Raw genomic sequence first — 12,995 nt, forward strand, 5'->3', positions numbered from 1 at the left:
GACAGGTTGACGGTGGGGACAGCTCATGTGCGCTCTCCTCTTCCTCCCCGTTCCCCATCCCCAGAACCGCGACGTCTCCGCCGCCAACGTGATCCGTGTGCTCCTCCTGCTGAAGCTGATGGGCTTCGAGCGGCCGACCAAGCTGCAGCGGCCGCCATGGCCGCCGCCGGCGGCGGGGCCAGGCTGAGAGCCTGAACGGCGCTAGCAGGGCGTGGGGCTGAGGGTGCACGTGTTGATTGGCGGCGAGTGACGTGACTAGTTTGTTAGCTGCGGGTTAGCACGGACTGTGCACCCCACCCAACCGGCCATGTCCGGATTTGCGGGGATGCCAAAGGCCCCCAACATAGAGGCGTGTGCTTAGTAGGCGCCCGCGTCAAGGTGGCTGGGTTGATAACGACCCGGGATCAGCCCTTTTCCTGCCTCCCTAAGGCAGCCACCTCCTTGTTGTTGGTGTACACTAGTTGGGTTGCTTGCCATAAGCAACCTAACCGAACATACCCTCCACAACACCTACGTACCCTATAAAAACCCCTTACATACCGCCTCACAATAACTACAAGTACCTGTAAACACCCTTCTTACCGTGTCGACTTCACACACGTACACACAAGGGTACCGCACACGTTTTTGCCTACAATTACCACACGTACAGCCTTACAGAATCCACACGTACAGCCATGAAGGCAGCTTTACCGGCTTTCAAGGCAGATACCCTCTTAATCATGCTGCGCCGTGGAGCGGTCACCACTCGCCACCACTCCAGCACACCACACCACTGCACTGCATGAACTACAACCGCTCACAAACTCGTCCGCACACCCGTCCGCCCACAGCCACGCACTTGAGAAGTCCTGGGCCGCGAACAGCCGAGGGCATGGTACTGACATGCGTCAATAACACATTATGTAGTAATTAGCGTACATATGCCTACTCGTAGATGGGTTGGTATACATCACCGGTGCCACACCCGCATTGCACCAGGTCACAGCAGCCAGCCGGGGGCCGAAATTTGCCACTCGCTCCCGCATCACACCGCCCTGCACCGTGCTCTGTTCTCATCGCACCCGGCGATCCCCCAAACCCGTCAATCGTCACCCCTGCTGTGCAGTCTGGGCCGCAGCCGCCGCCGCCGCCGCCACCTTCTCCGCCTGCACCGCCCTCCGCGCCGCCACCTGCTGCGCCGCCGCCGCCAGCCGCCTCATGCCCTCCTCCAGCTGCTGCGGGGAGCTGCCCGCGAACGACAGCCGCAGGCAGGGCGACGGCGCCGTGGCGGTGGCGGGCGCTGCTGCGGCGTGGCGGGCGGCAATGGGGGTGGTGGTGCTGCCTCCGCCCTCCTCGTCCTCGTCAAAGGCCACTGTCGCCTGTTTGGGAGCGGCAGGACAGGGTGCAGAGACGGGGTCGGGCACCAGGGGCACCAGCAGCAGCCGCAGTCGGGCTGCACGGCGGCCACGTGCTGCACCCCGCCACGCACGGCAGGGGCTTCCCGCCGCACTGCACCCTCCCTCAAGGTGCAAGGGCGTGCTGCACCCTCCCTCAAGGTGCAAGGGCGCGCTGCACCCTCCCTCCCTCAAGGTGCAAGGGCGCGCTGCACATGCAGCACTGCACGTGCGCATGCAGTGCGTCAGCAGCCCAGCCCCTTACCCGAGCATGCACCTGCACCTGCTCCTCCGTACCCACTCGGCAGCTCTGTACCCACACCCGCACCCGCACCCACACCCACCCTGTGAACAGCGCACGTCTCATCTCCCCCTACAGCGCACACACACACACACACACACACACACACACACACACACACACCACCTGCAGCCCTCCACCCTCACCCCCCCAGCCGCACCTGCAGTCCGCGTGTGGCGAACATGGCGCCCGGCACCGCCACCACCCGCGCCGCCACCAGGTCGTCCAGCACCGCGGCCACGTCGGGCACACCTGCAGGCAGCAGGGGGAGGGGGGGGGGCGGCATGAGTGGGGGCAGGGGGGCGGCGTGGGGTCGGGGTTGGCGAGGGGTCGGCGGGGGCCGGGGAGGCAGGGTGGAGACGGGCGGGCCATGGTGTTGGCGGCATGGGGTTTGCGGGGCCAGGGGTTTGGGGCCGTGAGTCCTGGGCTGGGTTGGGGTCGCATGAATGTGGATTTGGCCCGGTGACCTGACCTCGCTTCCCACTCATGGCCCCAACCCCTCCTCCTCCCCTCGCTCTGCATGGAGTCGCCGATGCAACGCGGCGCCGTGTCAACACCGGCTGCTTGTCCTGACCAGCCATAAATGTGCCCCTCTCCCCCCCTCCCTCCCTCCCCCCCTCCCCCCCTCACTGCCTCACCCAGCAGCTCCAACCACATGAACATGCCCGCCCGCGGCGCCCGCCACACCGCCAGACCGGACAGGTGCGCGGCGGCGGCGGCGTGCGCGGCGGCGGCCTTGCCCGCGTACAGGGCCTGCAGGCAGGTGTGCGTGCGTGTGTTTGGAGGTGTGTGTGTGTGTGTGTGTGTGTGGACGTGTGGACGTGTGTGTGTGTGTGTGTGTGTGTGTGTGTGTGTGTGTGGACGTGTGTGTGGGCATTAAGCACAAGGAAAGCGAAGTGATGACCGTGCTGACGCCACAACATGCACGTGACCAGGCGCTGCGGGCCCAGCTCCCGCCCAGCTCCCTCCCTCCCCCCGTGCCCCCCCCCCCCGCCCCCCCCTAACCCCCCACCTGCAGCCGCTGCAGGTAGTCATCCAGCCCCTGACGCCCCCAGTGCGTCAGCAGCCGCCACACCAGCACCTGGGCGGAGGGCACACAGCGGAGGGAGGTGGGGAGGAGGGAGGTGGGGAGGAGGGAGGTGGGGAGGAGGGAGGTGGGGAGGAGGGAGGGGAGGGGTTACAATAATGACTAGGGGGGAGAGATTGGACACGCCAGTAGGAGGGAGGGGGGGACTGATGCGCCCGAGACAACACACAGAGCCTTCACAACAGGCGAGCAACACGCCGCGACCGCGCCGCCACCAGCAGCGCATGGCTCCCTCGCCCAATCAATGGCTCAAACCTCGCCCCCCCCCCTAACTCCCCCCCCCCCCTGCCCCCCCTGCCCCCCTCAGCTCCCACCGGCCCACCTGCGACACGCTGCACGGCCCGACCGTACTGGCCATGATCCAGTCTGGGTGGGTGGGGTGGGGGGTGGGGTGGGGAGCATACAGTCACGGTTATTCAAGAATTAAAGGCGGTGCCAGGCACAGTAGTGTAGCAGGCGCGGGGGCCGAGGAGTGGAGCAGGCAGGAGGACACGGGCATTGTGTCAGGGGCACACAGGGGCGCCCGGTGGCCGTACTGCCCGGTGCGATCCTGTGACGCCCCCCGCAGCGGGGACCTACTCGCCGGGGCCCTTCAATCCCCACGCAGCCACTCACAGCTAGCCCCCCACGGGCTCGGCTTCCCCCAACCCAACCCACCCGTACACCACACAACGTGCCTACACCCCTCCATGTCCCTCCACTACCCGCCACCCCCAACCTCACCCCCATTCAAAGTGGTTCATTTCGGGAGGATCAAAATGAACTAGCCCCCCCCTGGCGCTGGTCTCCTCCTCGGCGCCCGGGCTCCCTTGATGTCTTCTAGGTGGGTATTCAACGTGTGCCTAGTCTGCATTGCTAGTTAGAACGTGCGTGTGTGTGTTTGAGCCTGGGTGGCAATTTCGAAGGCGGCTACCGTCAGCACCGCCCACATGCACAAGACCGACGAGCTCATCGCCTTCTTTCTACCGGTTTGCGGGATTTTTCGCTGGGAACCTGGGAACTCGGTGCATTTCGGGAATGGGGACTATTGTCGCGTGCCACTCCGTTGTCAAGCATCGGCCACGCTCTCCTCCTCGCTCTATTGCATTGGGTTTGGTTTGATTTGGGCTGGTATCCACAACCCCCCCCACCACCACCACCACCACACCACACCACCCCCCACTCACTGGCCAGCTTGCCCACCAGCGGCTGCGGCGCCGTGATCCACCCCAGCCGGTAGCCGGGGCCCTGTGCGCGTATCGAGGGGTGGGGGTGGGGGTCACATGCATGATTATTTAAGAAGTGGTGGGGAGGAGCGTTGGGATGTGTGTGTGTGTGTGTGTGTGTGTGTGTGTGTGCACGCGCGAGAGCCGATGCTGGCACGGCTCTCCAGGTGGCGCTCCCCTGCACTCGCTGACACGCGACCGTACACGTGACACCGTATCATTCAATCACGCACACACAACTCCCCCATCATATGCACCAGCCACACTCCCAAGCCTCCTACCGCACCCCACGCACCAGGCATTTGCTGAACGTGTCCACCCGAATCACCCGCCCGCCTCCTCCCCCGCCCCCGCCTGCCGCCTCCTCCTCCATGTCCAGGCTCAGTAGACTGCGCGGCAGGCCGCCCAGCCCCGCCTGGTCGCGAGGCTGCGGCGGGGGGGCGGGCGGCGGCGCGGCGGCGCCCTCGCCCGGGTGCTGTGGGTCCTGCTGGTCCTGCTGGTGGTGCTGGTTGCTGTGGTGGGGGAAGTAGAGCCAGTAGTAGGCGTCGTCTGCGGCGCGGGCGCAGGGCGGGTGCAGCTGGGGGCGTGGGAAGTGCGATAGGGGCTGTCAGCTCCTGCCTGCGACCCGGCTGCTGCTGCCCCCATGCCCCCTTCCCCAAAGACCCGCCGCCGGCAACCCTCACGTCCAAGCACCAGCCCCCCGGCCACTCACCGCCCCCGCCCCTCCCCTCCCCCCCCCACACCCCCTCCAGCACCACCGCCTCACCCTCCAGCACCAACAGGTCGTGCGCCGCCGCCACCTACGTGTGTGCGTATGCGTGTGCGGGGGCGCGTGTGTGTCTGTGTGTGTGTGTGTGTGTGTGTGTGTGTGTGTGTGTGTGTGTGTGTGTGTGTGTGTGTGTGTGTGCATGAGTGTCCAGGTGCATGGAAACAGAAGCCGCCTTCAAGCGAGCACCCAATTACGTCGCAATCTGCCCAACCAGCGTTCGACACACGACCACAGGCACACACGCTCACCACAGCTACGCACGCCTACCACACACATACACACACACGCTCTCCCCCCAACCCCACCCACCTTGAGCAGCTGCCTCTTGCGCTGCTCGCTCATGACCGCGCCGGTGGGGTTGTGGCCGGTGGGTATGACGTACAGCAGTCGGGCGCGGCCGCCCGCCGCCTCCGCCGTCCCTCCTCCCCCTCCCCCTCCTGACGCCTGCTGCTGCTGCTGCTGCTGCCGCCGCCGCTGGTTGTTGAGTTTGTTGAGCTGCAGCTCCAGGTCATCAGCGCGCATGCCCTGAGGCACGAGGCGGGTGGGGCGGGGCTAAACTCACACTTACGTGAGAAGTGAAGGCGTAAGCAGGAGCAGTAGTATAGCAGAAGCGTTGTTACCGGTGTAAAGGGGGGGGGGTGCGAGGCAGACAGGTAGGACTGAGCAGTTGAGGTGACGGAGTCAAGGCGCAGTATGAGTGGGAGGCACCGCAATGTGATGTGATGGGGGCTCCTGAAGGGCACAACCGAGTGAGCGCCACCTTGCGGACAGTGAGGCAGTGGGCCGGCCGGTCAGTCGGACCGGCCAGGACGCAGCGGGGCCCACAAACGCAGGCCCACCTGCCAGAGACGACTGCCCAGCCTCACGGCCCCCCCACAGCCCCTCACGTCCCCTCCCCCCGCAACTTCACCCTGCCTCGCGCAACCACTCCTTCACATTTGGCGTCTACCGTACTTGGTTCGGCATTGGGCATATTGCCCAACCCACCCCTCTCCCTCCTGCAAGTCCCCCCAGCCCCCCTCACCTCCTCGTCCCCCTCCACCGGCAGCAGCCGCAGCCCCCGCGGCAGGAACACGCACTCCAGGGCGTGTGTGTATGTGTACGTGTCAACCACCAGCACGTCCCCCGGGTCCGTCAGGCAGCCCACCAGGCAGCCAATGGCGTGGATGGCGCCGCAGGTCAGGATGATGTCATGGCTGGCGGCGGCGGGGGCGGGGGCGGGGGCGGCGGGGGTGGAGGAAGTGGGGGCTGGTGGCGTGGGCTGTTGGGGCTGGGAGGAGCTGGGGTTGGAGGGAGCGGACGTGCCTGCCGGTGCCGGTGCCGGTGCCGGTGCGGGTGCCGGTGCCGGTGCCGGTGCGGGTGCGGGTGCGGGTGCGGGTGCTGGTGGCGGCGGTGTGGGTTTGGGCGGCGGCGTGGTCACTCCCGGGTGCAGGTCGGCTGTGAGCGGCCGCAGCCAGTCCAGCAGCGGCGGGTAGCCCTGAGGGTTGAAGTTGTACTGCTGCGCCCAGTAGGCCTGGAGGGTGGGGGGCGGGGGGCGGGGGGGCGGGTCGGAGAAGGATTGGGAGGATGTGGCGGGAGAGGAGGGGAACTTGGGAGAGCCAGAGATGGGAGGGAACAGTGCGGAAGTTACGTGTTGGGGCGTTGCCGCATCCTCCAGCACGGCAGCCCAAGAAACCAACGGGTGCCAGTGCCGCACTCCCCCCGCTCCGCCCCCACCCCCCCTCCCTCCTCTCACCTGCTGCCCCTCCGCCCCCAGCACCACCTCACTCCCGTCCGGCAGGCGGCCGCTGAGGGCGGCCAGCGGGAAGGCCTCGGGCGGCGGCAGGCCCCCCGCCAGGCTCACCACGCCATCCACACCCGCGAACCGGTTGATGAGGCCTGCAGGCAGGCACGTGGTGGCGTGTGTTCACGGTCGCGGAGGTGCAGGGGAGGGGCGAGGCGAAGTGAAGACAGGTAGGCTATTCGGGGGTGGGGCGGTAGTCTAGGGGGGAATGGGCGCGGCCGAGGGCCACGCACGACCAACGTGTCATGTGACACAGTCAAGCCCTCGCGAGGCTTTAACAAGCCCTATCGACAGTGGGGAATGGACAGCACCAAGCGCACCTGCAAGAGACGCCGCGGTAAATCGTCGCGCCTCCTGCGACAAGAACGGTGTGTAGTCCTCGACTCTGCCCATTTCGGTGACACGCCAGCACTGGGGTGCACTTGTGCCCGTTGAGATATGCAAAGACGATTCTTCAGATAGGTCTTATTTATGAAATGTCGTTAACTGGCAACTTACGGCGCACGGAAGCCTTGGTGTTGCGCCATGCCCGGCCATCGCTCCGATCGGGCGCCGCGATGGGAACCGCAGCGGCCACAAATACTCGCAGCCGCGCCGGTATCGCTCCTTTTCCGCCTGTGCGTGAGCGGGCGGGCCATAAGGCCCTGCCAGCTCCGCAAGGAACAGCACCGACACACCGCTATCGCAGCTGCAGCCGCCGCGGCCGCAGGTGAGACCGCGCCCCCCGCCCCCCGCCCCCCTGCCCCCCCATGCAGGCTGTACTGCGGCGGCTGTTGAGCTGGCAAGCATGTGTGTTGGTGGCTGTGGGCCATGCGTGCTAGACAGGTGGTGCGGAATAGCGCGGCGGCTGTGGAGAATTCTTTGCTCCTGCGCCTGTCTACTGATGGGGGGACGTGGCCGTTGCAGGTGCTAACGTAGATGGCTCGGCAGCTTGAGTCGCGCTAGGATGCGTGAGTCGGATGTCTAGGACGTGGACATGGACATGGCCGTGCACCATTGTTGGTGCACGTGCACCGAGCCCGACGGGAAACCTGAGGGACATGCGTGAGTCTAGGAGTACCCCGGCGGGGGCGGGGCAAAACCCCAAACCTAACGGGAGAGACCAAACCTAACGGGAGAGACCAAACCCAAATGAAAGATGAAAGAACTGCGTTCATATGTGTGTGCCGCTCCCGGCTGGTGTATGGATGCGGATGTTACAGAGGGGGCAGTGCAACAGGCGTGTAGTGCCCTAGTCTCCTGGTGCCCCGTGTCACACGTCGTTTGCAGCCTTGCCAGCCTCAACAGCCCTCACCGCACGGTCTTGCCCATACCCGCCGTGCCCCACTGGCCATCGCTCCAACTGATTGTTTCATGCGTTCAGTCGCGTCCATTCGGCTCAGTACATGGACACTTTCGCGACCGGCTAGTTACATGTACTGTTGTATGAACACTGGCCGCAGTCGCTGCGCTTCCCGCGCTGACTAGCGCTGTTGCGTCGCGCGGGCCCTCCCTTAATTATATGCCCTATTGCCAAGTATAGCTTTAACCATGAACAGTTAGGCACGTTTTTTGGTCAGAGGTGGACTGGCGTGCAACAGCGCTTGGAAGAGGCAATGCGGCACTTGATGCACTCGCGCAGCGCTGGCGCAGCTCGTGGCTCTGAAAAGGATGAAAGTGGAGGAGTGCAATCCGGTAGCCCGGGGCTGCACAGCCTTGGCGGTCCGCGAAACATGCTCTCAGACAGAACAAGCGGCTCCTTTGCGCTCGACCTGCTCCCTAGCAGATCGCCCACAGCGTTGAAGCGCGCCGATGCCGCTGCCAAGCGACGACAGGTGCGGGGCGGGCCATACGATTACGACTGCAAAGGGGACTCCCGTGTGGGGCGCCGGGGGCCGGCGTCGGGCTGGGGTTTGGCACCGCTGGCTCCGCCGCTGCCAGCTGTCAGCGCCATGTGACCCGTTGACTGGTAAACCACCGCCTCCCCCCTCTCCTATCCGTTCCCTCTCTTTTCCCCCCACTTTTCAGCCTCAACCCCAAAGCTCCCTGCCTCCCTCCCAACCGCCTCCCCGCCGCCTCCCCTGCCCTGCCCGCCCCTGTCCCCCGCAGCTCCTGGGCGTTGCCTCGCTGCTGGTGACGGCCTTCCTGTGGGGCAGCTACAGCCCCGTGCTCAAGCTGCTGTTCAGTGGGCCCTCGCCGCCCTCCGCGGCGCTCATGACAGCGGCGCAGGTGGGGGCGGTGGTGGTGGGGAGAAGAGCACCCGCGGAACGGGCGATGTGACAGGGCAAGGGAAGCAAGAAGCTAAAATAGCTGAGGCCAGAGAAACAGGGAGCGGGAGAAAGCGGGAGATGGGGAGAGCGGAACAGGGAGGGAGCGGGCACAGGAGGCGAAGTTCCGGGGCGGAGAGAGGCGGGGTCGCCTGGTTGAGGACTACTCAACGTCAGACTACTCACCGTCAGGCGGGCGGGCGGGCAAGAGCCTGTGTACAAGGCATGGAGCTGGCCGCGGCCTACACTCCCCTACCCCTACCGGCCTTCCCCCGATTGCTGTTCCCCCAAGAATGCGTACCGTCTACCAATTTCTTATCTAGCCATGCATGTGCCCCCCCTGCACACAGGCGCTGCTGGCTGCCGTGTTCCTCATCGCCTCCTCCGCACAGGCCGCCTGGGCAGCAGCCGCCACCGGGAACTGCAGCGGCGGACTGGGGGCGGCGGCGGCAGCAGCAGCAGCAGCAGGAGGCGGACACCACAGCCACGGCCACAGCCACCACAACCGCGGCGGCGCACGTGTGCTGGCCACCGTGCTGCGGCCGCTGCTGCGCGCGCTCGGCTACAGCCACATGCCGGCCTGGCTCGCGTACGGCAGTAGCAGTACCAGCAGCGGCGGCTACAGCGGTGGGCTGCTTGGTGGCAGCAGCAGCAGCACCGGCGCCCGCCGCGCGCCCTTGTTTCCACCAAAGGCAACGCTTGGGTACCACCCGCACCCGCACCCGCACTCGCACAGTAGCGGCGGCGGCGCCTCGGCGCCGCCCCACCACCCCACCGGCCTTCACACCTCGGCGGCAGGGGCTGGGGGCTTGGGCGGCTCCGCGCCGTCGCTGCCGCGGCTGCAGCAGCAGCAGCAGCAGCAGCAGCAACAGCAGCAGCAGCTCACGCCGCTGGCGTCGCGCGGCTCGGACTCGGACCTGGCGGAGAGCGGCGGCGGCGGCGACGGCAAGTGGGCGGCGGCGGCGGCGGCGGGCGTCGGCGGCGCGGGGGGTGCGGCGCTGCTGGGATCGGTGGCGGCGGCGCCGCCCCGCGTGCACCGCTCGCCGCGCTGCAGCGGCGGCGGCGGCGGCGGCGGTGCGGGCAGCGGCACCGGCAGCGGCACGGAGAACGAGTCTGGGTACGGGGCGCCGGCGGGACTGGGAGGTGGCGGCGGCGGAGGCGCAGGAGGAGGAGGTGGCGGGGGCGCGAGTGCGCACGGCGCCATCAGCCCGGCGAGCTCTGGGGCCGTGCTGGCGGCCTCTGCCTCCGGCACTGCCGCCGGCACGGGCACCAGCACGGCGCCTGTGTCGTTGCATCCGGCGCGGCACCGCAGCGGCAGCCACGACGACCGGCTGCCGGGGGCGTCGGGCGGGTCGGGGCCGGCGGGTGGGGGGCATGGGTTGGGTGACGTGCCCGGCACCGCCCACCACCGCCACAGCCACACCCACCAGCAGCAGCAACACCACCTCAGTGAACGCCTCAGCGGCGGCCACCACAGCAGCCATAGCAGCCACCACGGGCACGGGCACCGGGGTCGGGCCGGCAGCGGCGGCCACCACGGCCGGAGCGGCGCCGGCGCCGGCCACGCCGGCAACCTGCTGGCCACCCCCCTGACCAGCCTGGTGGCGGCGGGGCTGGAGCTGGGGCTGTACAACTTCGGGGCGGTGAGTGGCGGGGTGGGCGGGTGGCGGGATGAGACATGACCTCGTGGGGCGGAGTCGGTGAAGGGTTCATGTGTGGTGTGACACGCCTGCATGGGGCCATGGCGGCCCTGGACCAGATCCGCCCTTGTACACCGGCTGGGGGGGGGGGCTTTTCTATGACGATGGGACGTAATCCTCAATTGGGCTCGGACGGCGCAACCCCGCCATCCTACTGCTCCCCCCCCCGTTATACCGCAAGATGGTCTACCGTCTACAACTTCCTAAACTAGTCATGAATGTAACCCCACAATCACACACCCCTTAAACCACCCACTCCTATCCTCCTACCCGCTGCCCCCTCCCCCCCGCTGCCAGGTGGCGTTCGGCACGTGGGGCGTGCAGCGGCTGTCCGCCACCAAGGTGGCCTTCCTGGGCCAGGCCACCTCGCTCATGACGCCGCTGCTGGTGGCGGCCAGCGGCCAGCGCGTGGCGCGAGTGGTGTGGCTGGCCTGCATGGCGGGCGCCGTGGGCGGATGCCTGGTGGCCATGGACGGCCGCAGCAGGGCGGCGGCTGTAGCAGGAGGGCTGGGGGCGGACACGGCGGCTGTAGCAACCACAGCGGGAGGCGTGGCGGGGGCGGGGGTGGGAGTGGGGGTGGGGGTGGGGCTGGCGGCGGCTGCGCCGCCGGGGCTGCTGTCGGCGGCGGCGGCGGCGCTGGTGGAGGAGGTGGGGGCGGCGGCGGGGCACCTGCACCTGCACGGGCACGGTCACGGGCACGGGCACGTGCAGCAACACCCCATTCGGCTGGAGCACGAGTCGGGGGGAGGAGGAGGGGGAGGAGGCGTGGCGGCGGCGGCAGCGGGAGGAGGGGGAGCTGGAGGGGGGAGGGCGTTGCGGCAACACCACCTGCAGCAGCAGCAGCAGCAGCCGACGGCGGCGGCGATGGGGCTGGGCAGCTCGTTAGGTGGTGGTGTGGGCGGCAGCGGCAGCGGCGTGGCGGGCGGGGCAGTGGCCGTGGGCTCACGGGCCCTGCGCCTGGAGACGGCGGCCGCAGGTGCTGGGGCGGGGGCGGGGGCGGGGACGGGGGCAGCAGCAGCCGGCGGCGGCTCTGGCGGCTCTGGCGGCGGCGCGCACTCGGCTCACGCGCACCTGCTGGCTCGTGGCGCGGCGCTGCCTCCCGCGCTGAGCCCTGACGCCATGGGCGCCAACTACGTGCTGGCCAGGCGCGTGGGGGGGGGGTAGCCATCCATGGGATGGTGTGTATCAAATATGAAGTGAAGTGCCGACGTCCAGAGGTACAGCGGGCACACGCGACGCATTCCATACCGTTGTTTCGCCAGCGGCAGGCTGCTGGTTCCCCCGTGTTTCCGTGGCGGCTAACGCTAAAATACTAAGTTCCTATTGAAAGCAGGTAGTCTGGAGTAGTAGTGGTGATAAGTAAGGCTCGTTGGTAAAGAAGCTGAGTGCATGCGTCTAGGTGGCTAGCTTAGCTGCTGCGGCGCGAAACCGGGACCCCGCGAACTCACCTAATCGCTCAGCAATGCAAGCCACGCCAGAGCCGCGCGCGCAGGGGGAAGCACACACAGGAAATGGGCGAGCGGCAGTAAGGCGTGGCGGACTCAAACGGCAAACAGGCGGCACAGACATACAAGCAAACGTGCAATGCGAGTAGTAGTGAGAGCCAAAGTAAAAACGTAAAAAACGGCACGACCACGCGAACAAGCATAAAAGCAAGGGCAGCCCAAAAAACGCAATGGGGTCCACACGATGCCCGGAGCACACGCACACACACTCACGCAGACACACACGCAAAGCCCCGACAACCAACAACGGCGGGGGAGGAAAGGTTAGGGGGCGCGGCGGGGCTCGGATGAGCTCCCACCACCGCGCCAACCCACGAGGCAACTCCCAGATGCACTCGTGAGCGGACACAGCGGCGAGGGATCAAGGGGGCCCCGCGGCCAACAAACACGGGCATGCCACCATCGTCGCAAAGCACTGTAAGCTAAAAATACGGGTGCGAGCGGTCAGTGAGTTAAGGTAAAAGGACGAAGGGGGGGGGCTGGGGCGGGGCTGGGGCGGGTGGGGGGCTTGCATTCATGATTAGTTAAGGAAGTGGTAGACGGTAGACCATTTTGCGGAACATCAAGCGGGGGTGCAGGGTGGGGTGCGGGGTGCGGGGGTGGGGGGCGGGGAGGACGTGACCGTGTGTGTGGGGGGGGGGGCGCGCTTACGGGCGGTTCGTCAGGAGGCGGCGGGGAGGGCGGAGAGTTGTGATTGCTAGCCCAAAGTAAACCAAACGGGGACCTGTCAGCACCACAGCTTGGGAAGGGACGTGCGACATGCCTTGTGGGTTGCGAAGGTGACCCAAGGTATGGGTACCAGGCCCCAATGCTCCCAATGCTCCCGCCAACCCACATCCTCACCTCCCCACCCCCTCCCCATCCCGCTTACTGGTCCGCAGCTGCCTGTTCTACGCGCTGGGCACGGTGCGGGTGGGCGTGCACAGCGCCCGCTTCGCACCGCTGGACCTGGCCACAGCGGGTAGGGGGAGGGGAGGGGTGGGGAGGAGGAGGGAGGGGAGGGAGGGGAAGGGGAAGGAAAGG

At 67.2% G+C, this 12,995-nt stretch overlaps 2 protein-coding genes across 2 annotated transcripts; one reads left to right on the forward strand and one right to left on the reverse strand.

Annotated features, from left to right (window-relative positions):
- Positions 1-251: 251 nt before the first annotated feature.
- Positions 252-7,707, reverse strand: CHLRE_14g608700v5 (uncharacterized protein). The gene is made up of 12 exons (XM_043069931.1): positions 6,842-7,707; positions 6,474-6,616; positions 5,763-6,251; positions 5,048-5,263; positions 4,736-4,769; positions 4,265-4,518; positions 3,931-3,991; positions 3,087-3,130; positions 2,690-2,758; positions 2,316-2,430; positions 1,838-1,929; positions 252-1,361 (listed from the first exon to the last, which is right to left on the reverse strand). Exons 1-12 carry the CDS (start codon positions 6,912-6,914, stop codon positions 1,092-1,094), a joined length of 1,860 nt encoding a protein of 619 aa, XP_042916604.1. The 5' UTR covers positions 6,915-7,707; the 3' UTR covers positions 252-1,091.
- Positions 7,708-7,897: 190 nt separating this feature from the next.
- CHLRE_14g608750v5 (uncharacterized protein) lies at positions 7,898-12,089 on the forward strand. Its single transcript, XM_043069932.1, has 4 exons — positions 7,898-8,335; positions 8,610-8,729; positions 9,118-10,410; positions 10,765-12,089. The coding sequence occupies exons 1-4, from the start codon at positions 8,234-8,236 to the stop codon at positions 11,629-11,631; spliced, it is 2,382 nt and encodes a 793-aa protein (XP_042916605.1). The 5' UTR covers positions 7,898-8,233; the 3' UTR covers positions 11,632-12,089.
- Positions 12,090-12,995: the final 906 nt, after the last annotated feature.

The sequence above is a fragment of the Chlamydomonas reinhardtii genome, chromosome 14 (genome assembly GCF_000002595.2).
Source record: "Chlamydomonas reinhardtii strain CC-503 cw92 mt+ chromosome 14, whole genome shotgun sequence".
Classification (NCBI taxonomy): domain Eukaryota; kingdom Viridiplantae; phylum Chlorophyta; class Chlorophyceae; order Chlamydomonadales; family Chlamydomonadaceae; genus Chlamydomonas; species Chlamydomonas reinhardtii.